The sequence below is a fragment of the Euprymna scolopes genome, chromosome 18, assembly GCF_053919585.1.
Source record: "Euprymna scolopes isolate OS-2025 chromosome 18, ASM5391958v1, whole genome shotgun sequence".
NCBI lineage: Eukaryota > Metazoa > Mollusca > Cephalopoda > Sepiida > Sepiolidae > Euprymna > Euprymna scolopes.
In genome coordinates this window covers 31,352,966-31,378,032 of record NC_136499.1, presented here as the reverse complement: position 1 = coordinate 31,378,032, position 25,067 = coordinate 31,352,966, and the positions used below count along the sequence as shown (strand labels likewise).

The 25,067-nt window shown below is 34.5% G+C and overlaps 1 protein-coding gene across 4 annotated transcripts in view; it reads left to right on the top strand.

Annotated features, from left to right (window-relative positions):
• LOC145297563 (nischarin-like) overlaps window positions 1-25,067 on the top strand; it is a 109,168-nt gene that overhangs the window by 11,826 nt on the left and 72,275 nt on the right. For all 4 annotated transcript variants that reach the window (XM_080143573.1, XM_080143571.1, XM_080143570.1 and 1 more), the window contains exon 3: window positions 2,357-2,539. In XM_080143573.1, the coding sequence (XP_079999699.1) occupies window positions 2,357-2,539 (183 nt within the window). The remainder of the gene's footprint in view (window positions 1-2,356; window positions 2,540-25,067) is intronic.

The window sequence follows — 25,067 nt, the reverse complement described above, 5'->3', positions numbered from 1 at the left end:
ATCGGTTCTACGCATGCATCAGAGGACATCATGACCTGATTTAGTTTAAATATTTGAAGAACTGAAACAATTTCATGTACTTCGTGTTAGGTTAGTTGGTTAGAGCATTGGGTCATTATCTAAACATTTTGGGTTCGAATTGTAGTGTGAGATGTCTTTTTTTTTCTTTTTTTTAAATTTTAATATTGAAGCAGGGTTATTTAAGCCATTTTTCATGTCACGTTCGTTTTTCTGTTTTTATTTATTTTTTTTACTTCGCTTACTCTTATGTTTTCATTAACACCCCGCACCAAGAACCAAAAACACCCGGGTACCCACCGATATTTTAAATTTAAATATTGAAACAGGCTTATTTAAGCCATTTTTCACTTTTTTTGGGGGGGGGGGGTATTTTTCAGAAGTTTTAACTTTTGTGTTTCTGTTTTCTTTTTTGTTTTTGTTTTTCAGATTTTTACATTTAACATCGTTCGTTTGCCTTACGTTAGTTTTTTTTGTGTTTTTTGTTTTGTGTATGTCCGCAAAAGGCTTTTTTCCGAGAAGCGATGGTCGGCTCGCTCCTTAAAACTTTTTATATAACATCTAAATCGTAATATCTATGAGTTAACAACAGGGGTCGCCTGTCTATTTAATTTGCCCGATTTTGAAAAGCTAAATATTCCACATTTTTGGATCGCCGCGTGTGGATTTGGCTTTTTTGTATAAAAGCGAAACTAATTTGAAGCTGGCGGCATTGTTCCTGGCACGATCACCAAGAACTCCAAAAGCAATCAGTTTTGATCAATACGGAGTTTCTCCTTATATCAGACAATTGCTATTCAATTTGGACAATCCCCTTTTTATGGGGAGCTGGTTTCCTCCCAACATCTTGGGGGGGGGGGCATTGGAAGTTGACTTGACCTCAAGTCATTAACTGCGGGCACCTGCCAATTCTTAATACTTAAATAAATTCAAACATGTTTCCGTTACTATTTCTTGCTGGCCGAGCGGTTAACGTCGCATGTTTTTATTTTTTCACACTTTATTTTCCAACTTCGCCTCAAGGCTTCGAGTTCGATCCTTCCTACTTACCTACCAAAACTTTTTTAACCCCCCCCCCCCCAGACACAACCACCCAGGCAACGATTTTTTATTATTCTTTTGTTTTGATTTAACCAAAACACACCTGTAAACACCCGGGCAATACCAGGTACCCCCGCTAGTATATATATATATATATATATATATATATATATAAGAACTAATATAATATAAAGAACTTGGAAAATAAACAAAAATTTAAACCAAAATGACTGAATTCAGAATTAAATAATCCAAATGAGTTGATAAGCCGTAAAACAAAAACAACTTGCAAATATATTTTCAAATTCTGAAATTATACTAACAGGGTGGCCAGCTTTGCCCAGTTGTAAACTATGCTTAAATATGATATTTTAATTTATACAGATTTCATATTTTTATTATTATAGAGCCAATTCTTTATTGATTATTTTATTGTACCTAATATATAGTAGTGATTCAAAAGTAAGAAAAGAAAAGAAGATATGACTTAGGTGCCATCAACTAGAATTGAAACCAAAATATCATCAGATGGATAAGAAAAATCAACTGACTTTAATGTATAAACGTATATTTGTACATGCATACAAAAGCACTTTGAGTCAACTTATGCCTGCCAAGTTCCAATGTTTTTCAATTTTGACTTTTTAGCAGCTATTTTTACTGGCTAACAACTCATAAAAGAATGATCCACAAAAAATGAAATCATTTGACATGCCACTCTGAGAGCTTGTGTCTTAGAGAAGAAGCACTTTGAAAAAATGGAGACAAACATAGTGAGTTTTGTGTATTCATTTTTTTTGTGGACTGTTATCCTCATCTTTATAGTTGTTGTTGTTTCACCACGTTTTGGCCAACTCATCCTCTGGCCTTGTCCAAGTGGTTCACCGTGACAGGATAGAATGCTGAGTCTTGTGTGTCCCCAGTAATTACTGCCTTCCATAGTTGTCTCATCACGTTTTGGCCAAGTAATCCTCTGGCTTGCTTTGGGTAGGATTGAAACCGCTATCTTCAGACAATGCTCACCTGGAACCGTAGAGACTCAACACCTTTATCCACTGCACATGGGTCCTGAAAATGAGGATAACTGTCCACAAAAAAAAAAAAATGAAGGCACAAATTATAAAGCCTTATCTCAAAGGATTCCAAAAAATAATATATAATAAGTGAGTTTTATAAATTAGATTTTACATTTGTTTTTGTTTTATTTACTTTTTATCTGAAAGTATAACTTGTCACCCCTTGATTGCCTTTCAGTTTCTAAATTTCTATTAATTTTTTTTTCATTTGATTCTTTCAGCTTGTTTCGACATTTAAAATTGACAAGAGTTTGCTTCCGCCCAAAAAATTATTCGGAAACCAATCGGAGGCTTTTATTAAAAAACGGCAAAATGATTTGGAAGTTTACCTACAGACAATATTATACTATTTGGCACAGAAAATACCTCCAGTTTTGGCATACTTTCTGGATTTTCATAAATATGTAAGTTTTCCATTTTTTTTTTTTTTTCTCTCTCTCTCGCCTCACAACACCTTACAATGCAGTGCCAAGCCAGTGAGTTCGATTATCTTCGCCCACTGAACGTGTCCCTGGTTGTGTACAATGTAAAGCTCTCACGATCCTGGCCATAGCTAGAATGGTTTTGTGGATGTTGAGACTGAATGAGAAGCGTGGGGTTGAATCTTGGGTAGATCAGGATCTGGTTGCATTCTTCAAACACCAATTGAAGGTCAAGATGAGGATTGATAAGAGATTACATCCCACGGCTTTCGAAAGATGATGAACGAAGGCAGCGAGCTTGTGTGTACGAAGAAGAGCTAAGTTAGAGTATGTGTTTCCTGCCCTTCAAGCCAACTTCGAAGATGTGAGGTGGCATGATATGGCCCTCACTTGAAACCACACCATGACCGTGGCCGGAAACTTTGTTTTCATCGCCCTGGATACATCCCTGTTATTCGTGGCAATCCAGTGATGCATTTTGAGGGTGCTGGCAGTGGTCCTGTTGTCATAACTTGGATCAGTAGAGAGCATCAGTTGTACAGCGGCACTTCTTCGATCTCACTCGTGCATTTTCAGACATGATAGAAGGCTCCTATCGCTCTTAAAATTTATACACAACTAGTAGATGGTCTGTAACAAAAAAAGAAAACTGTTTTGCATCAAACAGAAATGGAATCGTGTCGTCTTTTCTAGGGTGACAATTTTATTGTTCCACCCTGTAGTTACCGATGTTAACTATAGAATTTTAAAACCATTCAAATATATTAGATAGATGAGAAATGCTTGTGTACAAGAAGTGAATCTCCAAATTTCTTTCAGCTGTGAGTAAAATAGGAAATGATGACCAATGAATTTGAGTACAATAGATATTTTATTGTGTGGGAAAAGAATATTTGAATGGCAAAGCTATTGACGTTGTTCAGAAGTTTTGCTACTTTGTTGAAACCATTGCAGCACAAAGAGATTGCAAGGAGTGTATGGAGTAAGTTCAAGGAATTTCTGCCATTACTAGCCAGCAAAACATTTCCACTGTCAAGCAAGGGAAGATGCTTTCGGATATATGTATGAAAGTGAAAACCTAGCCAGCAAAGTTCAAGCGTTGCATGGAGAGAAATAGTACAATGGATATATAATGCGAGTCTTAAAGGTAGGCTTAGGTCTGATGACTTCAGAGGAAAATTAATTTGGATAGTATAGGAAGACGTGTGCAAAACAGGAGACTTTGTTGGTATGGTCACATTGAAAGAATAGATGAAAGTGGTTTACTTAGTAAATGTAGAACAGTTGGAGTAGCAAGGTTGGCAAGGGAAGGCCAAGGGAATCATGGGAGAAAATGATAAGGATGGATTTGGGAGAAAGAGGGATAAATAAAGACTTGGCTAGTGACAGGTTAGTTTGGAAGTTCATTTTTAAAAGCTATCCAACACATCTCAGTAATGTAAAATGAACGTTAAACCAAATATGATAATGTGTCATTTAATATGATAGATCATAAAACAGATGAACAAAAAGAAATCTGTGCAGATGTTGGACTCTAGAAGTCGAACAATTTCGTTTAACAATATGATTTTTGAAACTGTATCAAACTTTAAGGTGTGCATTACGTACCTACATTTCCTAGAATAAATTTTCTCACAAATAAAAAATAAAATGATTGACAATTAAAATTTGTGTTTATGTTAATTGTCTATATCAACCTACAATCAAAGTATGGGCGGGATACTTTTATTATTTATGGTTCGATTACTAATTTTTGATAAAGTCCTATTTTTAGTCTGTGTGACATTATCATGTTGAAACATTAGATCTTGTTTGATCATTGTAGTTAAGTGACGTTAAGCGTGGCCAGTACCAGATGAGTGACCATTTAAGAAAACGATGCACTACATGTGGCAGGACAAAAAAAAGTCCCTAAAAACAAGAGATCAACAGTGGAGAGTGAGGAAAGAGCACAGATAGAGGGCTGCAACATAACTCTCACAACAAGACATCGCCTACATCTGTGGCATCTACAACAGATCCTGTTAATCCAGGATAGGTTTGCATAGTCACAGCAGACCTAAAGCACAAAACTGTTATCTCCTGAGACAGATGGATGCCAACTAATACATTTTCTGCTAAAAATATTAAAATAAACATTTATAACAATAACTTGTCTATCTATCAACAAATTTGTTGTTAAATATGCAGTCTGTCATACATCAAAATGTTTACTGACAAACTTTCGGATAAAACTATTGTTCAGTCTTCAGTCAAACAAGTACCTAGAAGTACCTTTCATCAGGTGTACTTAAAATAATAGAATAAAGATGGTGTAATTGATTTCTGAAGAGACTATATATATATAAAAGGCGAAAGTGGCACGCATTTTTGTCTGAAAGGCTTGGGGGGGGGGGTCTCGAGAGCGTTACTATTTTGGAGAACTTTTTATATACTCCCTAGATTATAATATATACGATTTGCGAACAGACATATCTATGTTTATTTTGATCGACTTTTATAAAATTCCCATGAGGTATGTTAATATATTCTTTTCCACTTATTTCTTAACCTTAACATGCATGTTAGAAAACAATGGATTTTCTGCCCTCAATTTTCGGAAATTACTGCTTATTTCCTTGTTCTTTGCACTCCTCATGGACTTGTCTCTTTTCTCCCCTTTTCTCACAGTATTATTTTTTTTTTTATTTTGTTTCAGATTTTTTTTACCTACATTCTCAACACAAAACACTGTCTATGGGGAATTAATTAAAGTTTATTCTGTCTGCTCAAAGCACGCTTTCCAAAGTCTGGCAGTTTTGACTGTAGGTAATGCAAAGCAAGATATCCAAAAAAATAAATGTAGAGAGGCAGAACAGAATCTTTTATTTAAACTGTGAAGCAATGGATAAAGTATTAAATAATTCTAGGCTACAATCTTTTGGAGGTTGAAGGTTCCATCTTCAGTACAGGTGATACTAAGAATACAATTTCTTAAGATTTTGATTCAGTCATAGCTGATGGAACGAGAAATATCTATCGCTGTCAATTAAATAAAGGGTTCAGTCCAAAATTCTGTACAGATTCTAGAGTTCAATATCTAGAGCCCAGAGTTTGACAAGATGCACTTGAAGCAGGTTGGAGGTTATAATCATCCAAAGCATTATGAAAATAACATCTATGATGAGAAGCGTAATCAGAATAATCCAAATTATCAATCCTCATCTCAAAAATTCTGAAGCATCTTAAAATTATTTCTAGATTTACCAACTAGATTCTTCTGCTTTTTCTACTGCTTTGCAGTGTGAGCAGTTAGTTTGGATTTTATCAGCTGACTAGCGGGGTGCCCGGGTGTTTTTTTTTGGGGGGGGGGGTAGTAGTAGGCAGGCAGGCACAAACCCGTGACGTGAAAGTAGAAAGTGAAAGAAAAGCTGAGATCTTACCACTAGGCTAAGACATGAGAGGAAGTGAAAAGCATTCAATTTTATCGACGTCAATCAAAAAGTTGACTTGAAGTGAATAAGTTAGGAATCATGCAGGCGCAGAAATGAAGGTTGGCTGCAGGCCAGTTTTTGCTTCCCCACGATGTTGGGGAAAAACCAGCTCTCCCCAAAAAGGGGGAGCTTTCCGTATGAATAGCAATTGTTTGATATGAAGGGTTTTCCCCACATTGATCAAAGCTAATTGCTTTCAAGACGTCCCGGCATGAAAGGCCGCTAACAGCTTTGTTTCAATGAGTTTCGCTTTATTTATACGAAAAAGACGAACAAACGTAAAAGGACAGAAATAAGAGGAAGCGAGAGTAACGAGAACTGCCGATAACGCATTCACAATGCGTTGTCTATTCTCCATTTAAAAAAAAAAATGGGGGGGAGTGTAAGGACTTGTTAATATTTACTTAGTATAAGCCCGTCGCTCTAATTCGAAATTTAAGATATTTGAAGATAAATTCTCCTCCCATAATTACGAATGAAATGAAATAGATATAGATTACTGTAATTTCCGTTTAAAAATGTTCAGTTTTTCTTCTTCCCAAGAGACGCTTCAAACAAAGTAATTATAATAAGGACAATTTAGCACTGAAATATTTAAAAAAAAATTTTCCACGTGTTCAGATATTCATTAAACTTATTTCTTCTTTGCTAAAAGGCACCACCATCGCATTGGAAAGTTTTCCACTCACTGACACTTGCCATTCGAGTTTCGGTGCTTATGGCGGAAGGGGTGGAGAATGGGTCACGGTGGGATGTTATCGTTTATATTTATAGAGAGAGTAAGCAGAATCCTAAAACTTTTTGGTTTTCCCTTTCTCGGTGGGGGGGGATAGTCTAGACATTTTGCATTTAACGGCTGACTGAAATAAAATATATTAGACAAAATTAATTCAAATCAACAGTATAATAACGACAATTTAGCACTGAAATATTTTTAAAATACCGGTCAGGAGTTTCCACGTGTTCAGATATTCATATTGTAAACATCACCTTTTTATAATACACTACTTTTATGAAAAGTAAGTAACAGTTGAAAGCATTGATGAACATGTTTTAACTGACAGTCTTTTGGAGGTTAAAGGTTCAATCCTTACTATAGATGATAATAACTAAGAATAATATAAAAATAATTAACACTTCTTTGTAATAATGATTACTACAATACTATCTCATTGATTACTGTACATGCAATAACCCTTATCCCTGAGTGGCCTTCGGGCCTTGATAAGTGGTGACCCCCATGTAAGAAAAAAAAAAAAATGAGAACAATATATAGACATATGGATTTAAATAATTTAGGTCAAAATTCCATATAGATATGCGAATTTGACAAGACACACCTGTAGAAGATCGAAGATTACATAACGAAAATGAGAATAGCAGTTTGGATACTAAAAAAAAAAATCAATCTTTATATCAAAAATTTAAAAACTATCCTTATAAGTGTAGCAATTCATCTATTTATGTCAGAAGATAGACCACACCCAGAAAGTATACCGCATGTTGAACCAGCAGCAACTTTTTATGTTATTTCTATTTTTAACACCAATCCTAACTGTTCTTATCTGCATTAAATATCGTTTGATTTCAAAGGATATTTTGACTATAACATTCGTTTTAAAATATATGCATTCAGAGAATAAACCATGATCACATTGACACACCAGTTTTTATTAGATAATTAAAGTTAAGCAACATTCAGTACTAGATGGGTGACCATTTGGGAATATCAGGCGCTGTATGCAGGAAAATGTTGGCACCTCCTGATGGTGTCGACTTTCCTGACCTGGATATACAAATGACTGGGGATTGTTTGTGAATTTGATACTCTTATAAAAGTCTCTCCTTTGATGGAAGCCAGTTCAGCTTGCCTAGAATTAGTGGGGTTTTTTGTTTTTTTTGTTTTTTTTTGTAACATGCATTTACATATATTTAGATTTTTTGTTAACTCATTCACAAAATTTTTAGTTTCCTTCATTTTTGTATGAATTAGTTAAGTAATCTTGAGAAATGATTTTCCCCTGGTCTGAAAAATAGCAAGTCATAATTCTCTGAATTCAGTGAGTTTCAAATTAATTCTGTTTGTGAAAACACTTGCATTTCAAATCAGTATCTTATCTGTTTACAAGCAACTTATCATATTTATCAGATATTTTCTTTTTATGCTTCTCATTTTATCAACGCTGATGAAAACGTTATTTCTCTAATTTGGAACCTTCGTAATCTATATACAACTACAGTTGTACTGTTTTGGGAGTTTTTGTTCATATGTACATCAATAGGAATTACGCAGCTGAAATGTTCAAGATATATATATATATAGGGTCCACAGATGATATAATAGCGCTCAAGGGATCTACAAGCAGAATAAGGATAGAAACCTCTGATTTAAACATTTTCTAAAAATTAGATAAACATGGCTTGTGTGCCATATTTACTTTTTACCAATTACCTCCCTTTGTACATATTGAAGGTCAAGGTGATAGTTGCTAAACCAAAAAGTAAATCTATCTCTATACATCCATAAAAGTGAAAATGTCTGTGTGTGTCTCTGTGTGCATACATTTCCCTACCATATAACTCTGTCAATTTTCAGTCTACAGACTCGAGATTTGACATTGAGATTTGGAAAAATCTTTTTAATTCGTTTTCAGAGAGAAATTGGCTGTCAAGGGGTTAAAGTTCAATGATTTGATCTTTGAAAACTCTACCAAACTTCTCCGCCAATTTTGGATCGAAACACTTGAAATTTTAAATGTAGGTTACTTTGACATGGATCAAACTTTTTAATTTGATTTAAGCCAAAAAAAAAAAAAATAAATAAATGTTAAGGGGTCAAAATTGGGGTCAAAGTTTTAAAAAATTTGACCTCCGCAGTCTTTACCAAATTACTCAGCCAATTTCTGGTCTAAACATTAGAAATTTTACATAAAGGGTATTCAGAGATAGGGTAAGCTTTTTAATCGGTTTGGGTCAAAATTTGAGCTGCTAAGGGGTCAAAGTTCAAAAGATTTGACCTTTGCAGTGTCTAACAAACTACTCAGCCAATTTTGGGTCTAAACATTTGAAATTTATACATAACGGGTATTCAGACATATGGCAAGCATTTAATCAGTTTTTGGGCGAAAATTTGGCTGCCAAAAGATCAAAGTTGAAAGAGTTGAACTTTGCAGATTTTACCAAATTTCTCTGCCAATTTTGGGTCTAAACACTTTAAATTTTATATGTAGGTAACTTGGACATGGGTAAAGCTTTTTATTTTGATTTGAGACCAAAATAATAAATTTTAAGGGGTCAAAGTTAATAAAAAATTGACCTCTGCGGTCTCTATGAAATTACTAAGACAATTTTTGGTCTAAACATTTGAAATCTTATATAAAGTGTATTCACACGTACCGCAATTTATGAACAGTACCTAGGGCCTGAGCAAAGGTGGGCTGAACTGCTAGTATTTACTAAATGTATTTCATAATTTGTTGTATGCCATTATTACCTAAATAGTTTACTTTATCGGAATATTATAGAATATTTTCATATAGTTGATGTTGTAATTTCTTAACATACATTTTTAAATCGACACCATATTATATATATATATTCTAGGCAAGAAAAATAACATAATATTAACGGTTTACTATTATACCACATTCTTTTGTACCGTGTGTGTATGGACTTCAAGTCGAGGTTCTGACCCTGACAATCAGTCCAACCAGAACTGGCTCATTTCAGTGGCTTTTTTGCTGTTGAATTAGCAATACACATAAAAAATTAAAATGGCTTAACATATTTCAATAATGGTATACATAGAAAGAGCTTGATGAGCTAAGAAAGAATCTTTTTAAAATTTTCAAATCCGATTAAACTTAAGGAAGTTATGACTATTTTTGTGCCTTGCACATTTGGATATTTTTCCCTCTTAAAGACGATATGCGTTTTGTCACATTTTTTTTACAGTACTTTTTCAGTAAAAATTTTATATCTTTGTTAAAACACAAGATTAAGCAATGAAATTTACCATATAAGTGTAGTTTTGTGCAAGGAATCAGAATATGTTACTGAAAATCTCCGGAAATTAATGGTTGTCAAAATAATCTGCAGTAAATGCACATAAATATGCTGCAATTCCTTAAAAATGCCATGTACCCATTAAAAGAAAAGAAATTAGAGAACTCAAAGTTGAATTGTAATGCATTTTGTGTACAAAAACTAAAATCAAAATCTATAACTGTTTAAAAATTAATATATTACAATATTTTTTTAGTATTGTACATTAGTACCCTCCGTTACCCCCCCCCCCTCTGACGACGTCTCCAAAATATGTGATTCTACCTTTGTAGACTATTATGTATGAACACCTTGAAAAACTTTAATGAAAGATAAGCAAAAATTATTTTAGAATTTACTGTAAAATGATTCCTCATTTTGAGCCATTCCAGCATTTTAGGGCAGTTCACCATTTTTTTTTTTTCTATGGGAGATAAATCCTAGGCATTTTTTTTTTTTTTTTTTTTTTTTTAAATGATTGTGTGGTTTTAAGAGGTTCTTTGTGCAATTATGGGGGGGTGTTGCCACTCTGACTTTGGGTTAATGATAGGACTAAAAGAAATTGTATGTGAACATCCTGAGGACTTGTTAGAAACAAAACAAAAACAATTTTAGAATTCAGAATGGGAGTTGGTTTCACATAAATTTAATGTAAAATAATTCACCATTTTGAGACCATTTTAGTGTTTTAGGACAGTTGACCAATTTATGTTTTTATGGTAGATAAATCAGATGCACTTTTATTTTAGGACAGTTGACCAATTTATATTTTTATGGTAGATAAATGAAATGCACTTTTATTTTAGGAAATATCTGTTTTATGGACGCTTATATGTAGCTTACTAAGAAATTTTGTTTGGTGGGAAGATTGCCATTCGGACCTAGTGTTATTGTTAGGGCTAAAGAAGATTTTAGGAGGAGGCTTGCCACTCATACCTAGGGTTAGAGGTAGGATTAAGGGTGCTTTGTTTTTTTTTGTTAAGAGATCATTTGGCACCCATATTTATGCTACACGAGGGAGAGAGAGAGCGCCAGAAAAAAAGATGTGTGTGTGTGTGTGTGTATATATATATATATATATATATATATATATATATATATTTTTTTTTTTGTTTTCACAAGTGACGGCACAGTCCTTAACAAATTCATCCACACAATTCTGAACACCACTGCTGAATTGATACGCCACACTACGAACAAATACCACTGGATCGATACACACGTTCCCAAGCAGGACCAAACAATCTCGACGAATCGACAAGCCATGATAGGAAAGTGCAATAATGCGAGACCCGTTATCAAAGCAGTGTATTTCAAAACACACAAATCGCTTATCAACTTGTTTTTTCCATAGCCGTTGGGCAAAACTAAATCCTCACTTTGTGGTAAGATGGGTGTAATTCATTAGTGGACTTGATTTGTAATCAAAAGGTCTCGGGTTCAGTTTTCACCGCAGGTAGGCCCGACTCATACGCTTGTGCGCTACCGTGCATGCTTGGCACAAGTGGTTCATAATTATTCGCTTTTGAAAATGTTATGGCTTGGATTTTGAACATCAAATTATTTTTAAGTATGTAAACTTTTGCAAATGAGGAGTATGAAACTTTAATAGATTACAAAAATAAATTTTATTTTAAACAAGGGATGTCACTCTAAAAGAAAACGTGACGTTCAGAAAAGTATCAAGTATTTTTTGCCCGCCTATTTATATATTGAAAAATACTTTTTGCTAAAGCTGACAAATTGTGCACAAATTTTGAATGAATTTGATTTTTATTTTCAATTGCACTTCATGTTTTTTTTCTACCGAGTAACACATTATTTCGTTTATAAACTTTCCAGTTTAAGACGTTTTATTTCTTAAAATCTCTAGAAACCAAGCACCTCCTACAAATATTTAAATATCAGTTATTTTTTTTTAAATTAAAAAAATTTTTTTTTGATAATCGGGTAGATTAGTTTCCATTCGATAATAACCCACTGAAAACATTGAAAAAAGATGAAAAAAAAAAAAGATGCGGGGTACCGCTCGTACACATTAACCAAAAAATCATATCTCATTTTCAGTGGTTCAAAGCAAAACACTGTTTAATTCACCATTAAAAACTAATACACACAAGTTATACATTTAGAAAGCTTATTTTCTTGTCTTTTCAACCATATAAATAGCTCTAACTAAACATGTAAGAACATTTTTTTATATTCATATTTTCAATAAAAAAAAAAGATTCATTCTAGAATAAAAATCAACAACAAAAAAAAACGTCTGTTGTTTACAGCCGTGTTATCATTACTGCTGATGCTAATACTACAAGACAGTCTTACTTACACTCAAATTCAAATTAAAACTATTTTTTCCCAGCTATCATGATTTTAAATTGCTAGCTACCACAAGAGAAAACAACATACAATTAGACTTTTAATGGATAAAAACAGTAAAAAGATTTAACAGTCGGTGTCCAAAGAAAATTTTTGTCAAAATTTTCAATACTCGTCATATTGAAGTCTTTTTTTGCACAAAAAAAAAAAAAAAAATATGAGTGGTCGTATTTCGAACATCCCAAAGTATTAAGTGACATCTCTGGTTAGTTTCCAAATTTCATAACAAAATTCTTAATACAAACGTGGTATGAACATTTACAAATCAGTGGTGGAGGGGGTCTTTACAAAACCTTATAGAAAACGCTGTTTTATGATATTCACATTTTATCATTTTATTTGCTTAAAACTCTTAAAATATATAATGTACATTATTTATTAATTCATTCAAAAGTATATTCATTTCCAAACAAAATAGTTGTATTCTGAGGACTTAAAGTGCTTTGGTTTTTAAAATATGACGATTTTAACAGAACCCCCTTGAAATCTGTGATTATCCAAAGCGTTTTATAGTCCATGTGTATTGCTAGTTGAATTGATGCAAATGCTCTTGGTAGTCCTAGGAGGTTCACCTTCCCAGATCTTTTCTCCCAACTTTCGAGAGGAACAAGTTTACTGCTTGTTGTCTGACGCGCTTTCACCGGGAATGTCGACAGGGCTACTTAGACTTATTTTTGCAGGACAAAAGTGCTTCTTCTCTTGGGACACTGACCCATTTTCCTATCTTCTGATCTTGTGTCACATCCCCTTGCAGTGGAAGAACAGTAAATACCTTCTTTCATACTGTGATTGGGGATTTTTCCCTCAACCTCAAAATCCACAGAGTTGAGACCATTTGAGTAATGATCTTTTCCCTGTTGATTGCAATGTAAAAGCTGGTCTTGTGCAGTTCTAGGAGGTCCACCCTCTTAGGTTTTGCTTTCTCTCTTTGAGAAGGGGTTAGTTTCAGGCTAATCGCCTGAGGCGCTGCATTTGGAGAATGCACACGGAATTGTTCAGGCATCTTTTGCAGGGTCAGAGTGCTCGTCATTTGAGGTGCTGACTTTTCAATCTCACTTTCTGACTCCAGTGTCACATTTCTCACGGTGGGAGAAAAATAAATGTTTTTTTCGTTGTTTGCTTCAGAAAACTTTCTACTTAGTTGTGGAAGGGATTCTTGTATGATTTCTCAAAATTAAAAAATAAACAAAACAGAATTTTAATCTGCCTCCCCCTCTAAGTAGTGTTTTGTTTATTTGTCATTTTCCAATCACAACAAATTTTGCACTTTGTCATTTAAAGTACCCTGAAATTGGGAAACGAACAAAATTTCACTTCTGGGGAGCTGTATTTACCCAAATTAAAAACTCCTCTCTTGTGTAATTTCACCCTTATGAGGAAGCAAGTAAATAGATACCTCTAGTGTAGTATAAAGCCACTATTCCAGGCATTACCTCCTCCCTTTGAGTTAATTTATTGCTAATAGCTAGTGAATACTAATCATGTCTAATTTTGTGATATCTGGATCCTCACAATAAACTAAGTTTGTGTGAGACAGATGAACATTATATTTGTTATCTTTGTTTGAGAAGGTGTTAGTTTATTGCTAATCACCCGAGATACCTCTTCTGGTGAACGTCAACGGTGCTGCTCAGACATTTTTGTAGGTCAGAGTGCACTTCTCTTAGTGTGTTGGCTTTTTAAAGTGTTGCCTGACCTGATGATGAAGTAAATAAATACTTTGTTAAATTTTAAAAAAGTTTAATTATGTTCTCAATTAATCTCCTTTAAATTGTGTTTCTAGTATTTATTTGCCTCCTAACGAGGACAAACACAAGATCGTTTTTATTTGGTGGGTGGGGTAATATCCAGCTTCCTCAAAAGGGACTATCTGGATGAGACAAAATAAAAATTGCCTCAATCAAGAAGGATTCCTTTTCCTGAGCAAGGACTAAACAGACATTGCATTGTGATTCCATGTGTCCAAACTTTGATTGCATTTCAGGTTCTAAATGATTAATGGAATTATCAGTTGTCTAAGAACGAGATATTCAGTGGAAGACCCTCCCCCATCACTCGTGTCCTTGTACTTAACTACACCTATCCGGAATTGCCCGAGAGTCTTTTTACTTTTATTTTTGTTTTGTTCATTTTATTTTAATTAATTTCTTGTATGAAAATATTTGAAATTTTGGAAAGATAATTCATTAAATAAATAAATCAATGCCTCCATTCAGTCTCGAAAGACAAAGGATACCTGATGTAGGGGCAGCTGCACGTGTAATTGTGAGGCAAGGGTTGCGCAATCCCAACCACACCTTTCTTGAATTGGCACTGTTTGAGTCCAGTGGCAAGGAGAAATCCAGGGCGACTGGAAATAATGCAGAGATAAGCGGAGAGCACATACATCACCTGGAAGTCCCAAATGGTCACCCACTTAGTACTGACCAGGTTCAACGTTGCTTGACTTCGGTGATCCAGCGGGAACCGGTGTGTCAACTTGATTAAATAAATATGCTATTTAAAAGAAATCTGTTTTGCAATAACTCCACTATTCACCCGTACATGGAGCATTGTCACATGTGTGATGATACATCTACCACTAGTATTTCTCTCTTTGACACAATCCAAAAACAGTCTCCAATGTAATAGGCCCTGCATTATCAACTAAGCTCCAATCCCTGTCCCATCAGTGCAGTGTTGCATCTTTGTCTGTTTTACTTAAATAGAATATGCTTTGATGAATCTGTAGTACTGGTATCCTCTCAATGTAAATACTCTTTACAAACCCGACAAGCAGCAAAATCCCACCCTTTCACTGTAGAAGTCCTTAGATACTAGAAAGCTTTCTACTCTAATAGTTTCTTCTCTCAAACTGCTAGACTCAAGAATCCCTCTGTTTCTTGCTTCCATGATTGTACTAATATACAGAACATTTTTTTATTTTTTTACATGAAGGTCACCACTTATCAAGGCCTGGCAGCCACTCGGGGATGAGGGTTATTGCGTGTACAGTAATCAATGGGATAGTATTGTAGTAATCGTTAGTATTGGAGTTTTGATAAAGTGTCTTACTTAAGGGGGTGGTTCATCAGGAATTTGTTTATGTTGGACTTGAAGACATCCAAGTTGTAGTCAGGTGGGAAACAGGCAAACAGAAGAAAGTTCCACAGGCATGCACTTCTAAGAAAGAAGCGTTGTTCATGGAATCTACATTTTGATTTAGGCACAGACAAAGAGTGGGGAAAATTATTGACAGTGGTTTCAGCTAGACGGGTGTTTATCATGAAAGATTGGCAGGGGGGGGGCAGAGATTGGAGCTCAGACGAACACTTGCATGGAAATAACGATAAAACAACCACAGGCTTGCAACGTCTCTTCTGTGGGAGAGAGGTTGCAGGGAAGAGAAAAAGGCATCCTCCACTAAGCCACAAAGTCTATTTTGTACTCTGTCAAGGCAGGATAGGCTGTTTTTAGCAGCTCCTGCCTAGATGTGGTAGCAGTACTCCATTCTTGGACGTACTTGGCTTTTATATAAATAGAGAATTGCATCAGTAGTGAGATATCTTCTGGAACGGTAGAAGGATCCCACCATTTTCCCAGCGACCTTGGCAACAGACTTGATGTACGTGTTCCACTTCAGATCAGGAGTAATGGTCAAACTCAGAAGCTTGTCAAAACATGGAGCATCCCCAAGACAAGAGCCATCCATTTCAATTGATGCCAGATAGCGATGAGTGTTGATGATGTAAAGATAGGAGCTTGGTTTTAGATGCATTAAAAGTAACCAGCCACCTCTTCCCCCACTGTACCACTCGCTCAAGATCAGAGGAGAGAGAATCAGAGAGAATTTTGTCATTTATGGCCTTTGATGTGTTGCCATAGATGGTTGTGTCATCAGCATAGATGTCAACAAATGATTTAAGTATGTGTTTTGGGAGATCATTGATGTAGATCAGGAAGAGAGTTGGGCCTAGGATGGACCCCTGGGGGACTCCGACATTAATACTGTGGGCCTCTGATTTCTGCCTATCAACCACTACTCTTATGAGCCTAAATGATTTAATAATTGAGAAAACATTTCCAGTTATACCATAGCTGGAAATCTTGTGAAGTAGGCCTTTATGCCATACCTTATCGAAAGCCTTTGATATGTCAAGAGCAATTGCCCTGGAAAGGAAGCCTTTGTCGAGAGATTCACTAATCCTATGCTATATAACCATTAGCACATCTGCTGTAGATCTAGCAGAACAGAAACCATATTGCGTGTCACTAAGAAGGTTATTTCTGCTAAGGTGGTTGACTACTTCTCTATTTAATGTGGATTCCAGTAGCTTACTCATGACACACAAGAGACTTATTGGTCTGTACTGAGGAGGAGATGACTTATCACCTGAATTCTTAAATACAGGGCATACTGATGAGGTTTTCCAGGGTGTTGGAAAGTACTTCTCTTTGAGGCAACGCTTAAACAGTTTTGTAAGTATGGGGCAAGTTCTGGTTGAAGCCTTTTCAACACTATAATTGGAATGCCGTCAGGGCCAGTTGCTTTACTGGAATCCTGCACAGATATTTGTATGTTGCATAGCGTGTTGTTTGTTATAGGAGGAAATACGGGGAGTTGATGGCCTTGGTCGCATAGGGTAGAATTAGCTGCAAAGTTCTTGGCAAATAGTTTGGCCTTGTCTGATGTTGACAAGATGACCTCAGGTCAATTAATGATGGTTGGGAATAAATGCACGCTTCTGTTCAGGATCCTGTTTGCTATTTGCCAAAACTGATGGGAACCAAGCCGCTGCTCAGCTACTTTGGATTTAACGGACTGAGCATATAGCTCTCTTACATTTTTTATTACTCTTTTACAGTGGTTGCTGGCAGTCCTGAAAGCAGCTTTAGTCTCAATGCATCTATTATGTTGGTAGCTATGGAAAAAGTGATTTCTGTGTGCGATGACAGCAGCACATTCTGGGGAGAACCATGGCTGGCTGTTAGGTTTTTGTTGGAATTTTTTGGATGGTATGAATCGGTCTATGCCTACAATTAACCATTCGGTCAAGTCTGATACTATAGAGGACACATCCTTTTTAAACATGGAATGCAGAGGTAGTAATCCTTACACCCAAGTGGCATTATGCCTTGTTCGAGTTGAATAAGAGTTAGAAAGAAAAAAAAATTGGGTTATTTGGATTACTGTTCTCATATTAAGTGTTATTCATATAACATTTGAACAATGTAACCTTCTTTTGGTGTATTTTGTTGAACTCGAGAAACTGCTTGAATCCTTGTATACTTAGTGTAATGGATAAAAGTACTAAGCTAAATTCAGTCGTAAGTGACACTCTTTTAGAGGTTAAATACTCAGTACGTCAGATCACCAAAGTTAAGCAATGTTGAGCCTGGTTAGTACCAGATGGGTGACCATTTGGGAATTCTAAGCGGTGTATATGCTCTCTGATTATCTCGGCATTTGTTTCCAGTCGTCCTAAACATACACTCCACTTGCCACTGGTATTTAATAATGTCAACTCAGGAGAGGTGTGGTTGGAGATTGCACACCTTCTGCCACAAAAATTTCACGCGCAGGCACCTCTACGGTGGGTATCCATAGTATGCCAAAGACTAAAAGTAGCCTTGTTTATACTTAGAAAACTCAGCTGTTAAGTTTGACAGGGTAATATGGGAAAAGGGGAAGAAAGTAGCAACCCTAGTTTCTTAAAACAGAACTGAGAGGGAGACAAAGACTAAATAAGTATGACATGAAAAAAAGCTGGAAACTTTGGAAAATTTCAATCTGTCCAGTATGGGCCTATGAAAAATAATTCCAAAACATACCTGGCGAATATACCCGGTGAACCAAGTGCAAGAGAGATGCAAACAATTGCACTTAAGGGGGCAGTTAGAGAATCTTAAAAAGATCTTTCAGTTGAAGTTTCTCAAATAGCGAGTAAATACTTGGCATCTGGTAGAATGCCTCATCCCCAATAAAAACAGAAAAAAGATTGAAAAATAAAACATGGGTGAAGCACTTTCGAATGTGGGTACAATCTCTAACATGGTAATGACTTTGTTTTTATATCACAAATCCTTGATTTATCATCATTTACTTATAAATATTTTAAGAAAATGTTAACAAAAAAGATGCAATACTTTTTGAAAACTAAAAAGCCATTAACTTTTGTTCATGGCTTTGCATATGTTATTACTGAACATTGGTTGAAAAGCTGTTACTTATCATTGCTATCCATTGTGGATGAATGTATAAGTTTATGTGAAACTTATCAGTAGAAAAAAAAGGAAAACATTAGTCAATTGTATAACTCGTTTGTTAGGCTTTAGTATTTTAGTCATTAACAAAGAATAGATTCAACAATTATTTTTGTTTCAACTGATATTTTTGTCTTTAATTAGAATGTGTGTACTTAATGCAGTTACCATACCAGATTTCCTTTTTTTTTTCTTTCTGTTTTCATTTCTTTTTCTTTTTTCTTTTCTCCTTTCGTTGTTTTTCCTTTTCTCCTTTCGTTGTTTTTTCGTTTCTTTCCTTTCGGCCCTGTCGGTGGGGCATTAGAATACGCCGAGTGCCCCCCTGCAGAGGGTAAAAGTCCCTCAATGGGGGTCCTGGATATGACCTTAAACTATATCCAGTGGTGAGGCCCCAGCTTGTGGGCTTTGGGGAGTGTGGAGCCACCCTTTAATTACCATTGCTCCCAGGTCCACTCTGACCAGACTGGTAGTACCTGTTAGGGTCCCAACTATGGGTTAAATAGAAACCAACGTGAAAACAACCAATATATTCTATTAAAAAAAATTTTCTTCAAAATCTTTGGATTCGGCATTAAATAACCCGAAAAGGGTTGATATGCCGTAAAACAAAAACAACCAACCAACCATCTTTCCTTTCTTTTTTCCCTTTCATTTTTCTTTTCATTTTTCCCTTTTCTATTTTCCTTTCCTTTTTTCTTTCTATTTTGCTTCCTTTTCTTTGAAATTGCTTCAACAACTGACTTTTTTTTTTATCATTAATTAGTACATGTGTACTTAATACAGTTATCATACCAGAAGTTTTTCTTTTATTTACTTTTACTTTTTTTTATCTTCTTTCCTTTCTGTTTTTCTTTTCCTTTTTTTCTATTTTTTTCTTTCCTTTTTTACTTTGACATTTTAACAAAAATGCATCTAATTAAATTTCTAATACAAGCAAAATTTTACACTAAGATTTTCAGCAAGATTTTTCTTACATTGTGTCCATTTTTACATGTGATGTCGTCTTTATGCACCTTTTGTTTTCATTCCTATTGCATTCTTGCTATCTTTTTGTATGAATATTACAACCCAGATGAGAATATTAAGAAAAATGATATGAATAAATTTTTTTTATCTTTTTTTTAACCAAATTTATTGGATTATTATATATATATATATATATTTTAAGCTCACATTTTGTTTGATATAGAATTAATTTTTAGGCATTTCCTGGGATTTTTTTTTTTTTTACATAACTACGCCCTTTTTTTTACCAATCAAATTATCATGTTTTAAAATATGATTTGGCAAGTTAAACTTATTTTTTATTATGGTATTGTGAATTATTAATTAAATCAAAGGTCAAGAATGGGAGTTCAATAGAAACGTTGTTTTAATTTGAATAAAATACGCATCAAGTGCGCTTGAAACCAAATCACAACCTAATACAGGGCCCCAACTCTAATTAGACCCTGTTTATTAGTGTTTTGTTCGAATGAAATGAAACTTTGGTCATAACTAGTTTATTATATTCAAAACATCACATCAAAACAGGGGTTTTTTTCTCCGTTCTACAGCATATGTTCTAGATGGCCTCCATTTAGCTTTTGTTTTTGTTTTTGTTCGGTCACCCTGTATTAGGAAAATAAACAAATATTTTACTTTATTTATGTGTATGCCATTCCATGTAAGTGTGGGGAAAATATACAAAAGTAAGGACCTGTGGCGTAATGGATAAAGTACTTTGTCAAAATTCAGTTGTAAGTTATCTTTTCTGGAAGCTGAAGGTTCAATCTCAAAATGCAATTGTAAATTGCTTAGGACTTCAGTGTTTCGGCAAACCTATTATTAAGTCTGTAGCAAATTTTTTCTCGTCTGTTGTATTACGGTTGGTTTTTGATGTAAAATCTGCATTCCCTCTAGTCAATAAGGACAGTTTGAATTTGCAGATACGCATCAACCAACATATACCATCAGAAATTAGACTGAGTAAGCTATGTCGTTTTTGCATCTCTTCAACCTTAGACTCTGCCATTGGCCAACATCTAATTGAAAATTCAGCTTGTGCCAATGCCTATAAAATGGACTCTTTCAGAATATTTCACTGACCTGTCTCTCAAAATCATTTAAAGATTTTGGAGTCAGTCTCAATTTTTTCGCGTAAGCCTTCTCTTTGTCGACAGAAAGAATTCGTTAAATCATTAGACTTTTTATCTTATATATATCTGGGAATTGAGATGAATGTTATTTTTATATTCCAAACTGGTTAATGATTCCAATATTGAAGTTAAAATCCGAAATTGTTGAATCCGGAGGGAATGGCAAAGTTCCTTTGTAACAGTAGAAGCTTGGCTTTTGGCATTTGTTTTGGTATTATGCAGTTTGTAGAAAAGGTTTTATTTTTATATGGTAAAATCCAACTGGTCCATGTGGATTTTCCAATTAGCAAAAAAGTCATGCATTTTTAAATTTATATATAGATTTAAATTTAAGATAATTTAGACATTAACCAGATGAAAATTATCTTATTTCTAAGAGTGGAAATTAAAAAAAAAAAAACTTTCATAAAACACAGCAAGCTCTTTTTTCTAAGCTTCTGCTGTTGCAAAGGAACTTTATCATTCCTTCTGGATGCTGGATTCAATGATTTTGGACTTCAATATTGGAATCATTAACCAGTATGGAGTATAAAAATAACATTCATCTCATTCCCGAGACCACCACTCGAATCGTGTATGTGAAATGCATATCCTTTTCTTGTTTAATCCGATTCTCCCGTTGGATCACCTTAAAATGATGTCCTTTTCTATGTTCCTTTTAAATTCAATTAATTTTCAATGTATGTGCTAAAAATCAAAATTATGTTTATCTATAAAGAAATATTTGCTAAAGACATTTCCTATGAAAAGATGAACCTTATATCAAAAATCCATGGATTAAGGAAAGAACTTCAAATGTTGTGTATTTCTTGTTCAAATAATAAATTTCTGTTTTTTAAAATCTATATTTTACTGCAAAAAATTTAAATATAAAATCTACAATTTATATATATATATATATATATATATATATATATATGTGTGTGTGTGTGTATACACTAAGTAATAACACATAACAATTATAGAAATTTAAAACAAAAAGAAATGGTGGTAAGGGAGTCAGGGCTGGGAGTAGGAGTACATAGAGGTTGTCATTGATTCCCAGGAAATGCTGAGTGTGTCCTGAGGGGACGTTAAATACTATGTATAATTTACTCCAAATTATTTCAATTAGCTGTACCTACCCGTGTTGTCCAGAATATAGTGAAGTCATTTTAGTTCTTGATACTTATTCAGTTTATAACCCAACCTCCACCCTGTCAATATTTTCTGGCAGCTTACATAAGCAACCAGAGGATGCCAAAGCGATTAGCCAATCAGCTGTCAAAAGCCAACAAGTTTGAATGAAAGCGTAAAATTTATTTAAATGAAAAAAATTTTTATTATAGAAAATGACTTTCAACATGATATGTCAACGTGAAATCCCCCCCCTTCTCTATGTTAAGAATGGTTTTCTAAATAGAAAACCATTCTTAACATGGGGAAGGGTGTGGGGTTAGATGCCACATTTTGAATAAATCGTCTGGTAGTCTTTGACTTGGCATCTGCTTATGTAAGTTGCCGAAGGATATTGACGCAAAGTTGCTGAAGGATATTGACGCAAAGTTGCCTATGATTGGGTCATAAACTGAATAAGTATCTAGTTTTTAATTTATATTTGTTTGTGCATTTTAAAATTTGATAGTTAACTCTTATTATATTCAATTTAGAATGAGTTATCCCACTTGTTATTTTTATTTTTAGGTGATTATTTAAAAATGTTTCATGTTAAAAAGTTGACTAGGCTGGGCTAAGTAATTTCTTGTAGCAGAGTATGTTATTATAATGCCAAGAACACAGTACAGCAGTAACAAATGAAAATTGGATAGTCAAAAGCTAAGCTTAATTTGTCAGTTTAAATGCTATTTGGGTCTGACAAGATAACTTTAGATGCTTGGTAATTGTCACTGTACTTACCCGTCCCTCTTTTTTCACTCATTTGCTGCTGAATTCATCTGTAAGTCCCATCTGAAAAAATTAAATATTATAAAATATAAAACCATCAGAATAAAAATGTACTATCGTGATATAGGGTTAAGGAAAACAGGATTCTTCATTGGATCTAAGCTCCAATCTATGGTCCACCCCCTCGCCAAACTTTCACAAGAAACACTCGTCTAGCTGAAAACACTATCAATAATTCTCCCCACTCTTTATCTGTGCCTAAACCTAAACGTAGATTCCATGAACAAAGTTTCTTTCTTAGAACTGCACGCCTGTGAAACTGTCTTCCGTTTCCCTGCTTTCCAGCTGACTACAATATGGGGGGGGGGTTGAAGTTTGGGAACGTAAACAAGTTCTTGATGAACCGTTCCATTTAAGTAAACAAATTTACAGAATTTCCATTACTAATGATTATTGTCCAATTTACTATGTACAATCTTTAACCCTTATCCTTGAGTGGCCTCTGGGCCTTGATAAGTGGTGATGCCTATGTAAAAAAAAATAACAAAAACAAAAAGGTAATGGCAGGTCTACCTAATGTAATTGTATTGACCACTTTTAAAAGACAGCTATTATTAATCTTTTCTTTCCTGTTCTTTTCTACTACCTGTATTAGTTTTATAGATCAGAATTACCTCCCCTCCTCACTCTCCCCCCTGACCTTTGAAAAGAAATAACTTGTTCACACTTGTATGAAATATGGATTGGATTTCTCCATTCATCTGTTCCCATTTAACCTTGCTCTATTTTAATGGATGCTGAAATTAATGGGATACCTAACAGTACAGTATCGTTTATCTTGAAACATGTTTGTTTGTGGGTGGTGTTCTCTCTCTACCTTTCTCTCGTTATGTCACATGATTTTAGAATGGTTAGTTGGATTTGATGATTAATATTTTCCAATTATGTCATGTGCCAGTATTTCTTTTCATCTATAGACCTGTTAGACTTTCAAATTTTTTGTTTCATCTTTTTAATGATATCTATTGAACAGAGATATTAGTTGTAGTTAAAAAGATTATTTTTTTATCACCTTCTGTAAAAGAGTTGACACTTCTTATTCTTTGCCTCACTTTCAGGCTAAAATCAAAGTGTAGTATCAGCAGTACTAAAACAAATAAAAAAAAACAAAAAAACAATGCGCATTCTATTCTTTAGAAACGGTTCTGAGGGTCTTAATAACCTGGCATTTATTTATCTTTAAATTTTTCTTTTGTTTGTGGTCTCATTTTCCATCTTTTCCAACAAAATTGCATGCGTGGGTGTGCATGCGTGCGTGTATCTATCTACTGGTGTTAATCGTTACATTCTGCGCTGATGATTCCCGAAAGGATGAAACACTAGTGTCTGTAGGTATTTAATAATTATTATAGTAAATAATTTTATATGCAATTGCACCAGCACAATGTTTTTACATGGAGCTCAACAAACAATAGATTTGAATTTCTTCCAAATAAAACAAAGAGACCTGCATTTTAGAAAAGATGGCTTAATGGGGCCATCTGTGCAGGCAAAAAATCATGATGTATATGAAAATTCAGTCATATATTTAAAAAAAAAAAAAAAAAAATGATAAATAAAGGACTTCTCACATATTCCTCTCATCCAGCGTTTAAAAAGTATTAGAATCTGCATACTTATATATAGAGAGAGAGAGAGAGAATTAAAAGAATAAGAGAAATTCTTTAAGAGGAGACTTATCAGGATAATGCAAAGCTCAACAAATTGATATGGAGCTTATACAGAAGACTAGCCTGGGCACCCGGTGTTGCCCGGGTGTTTGGAGGTGTGTGTTGCACAAAAAGAAAAAAGTGGTGGCAGGCAAACTCGAAACTGTACCGCGAAAGCGGAAAAGAATATGAAAATAAAAACGTGATGTCTTTGCCATTGCGTCCATTGCCAAACCAGAAGCGGTGAGTTTCAATTAAGGCTAGTCAATCGAAAAGGAGGGGGATGACTTTCAAAAATATCAGCAAAAAAAGTGACTCTCCTTGTAGAAAAGTGCCCAGTTAAAGGTGAAGGAATTAATGTTTTTAGCCAATTTTTCGATATTTGTCATCCGAAGAATCGAGCTTCAACACAATACCGATCTCATGAAATCCGTCGCCTCTGTTGAAAATTTTAGGCAGGCATACATACAAACAAACATACATATATATATACATACATTTAAACAGACAGGTGAGATTTATATTATATAGGAGATGAAGAACAAAAGAACGACAATATAAAAATATATACTAATACATATAGATTTAATAGTTTATTCAGTATGGATGTTACATCAATAAGGGAGATAAACTTTTTATA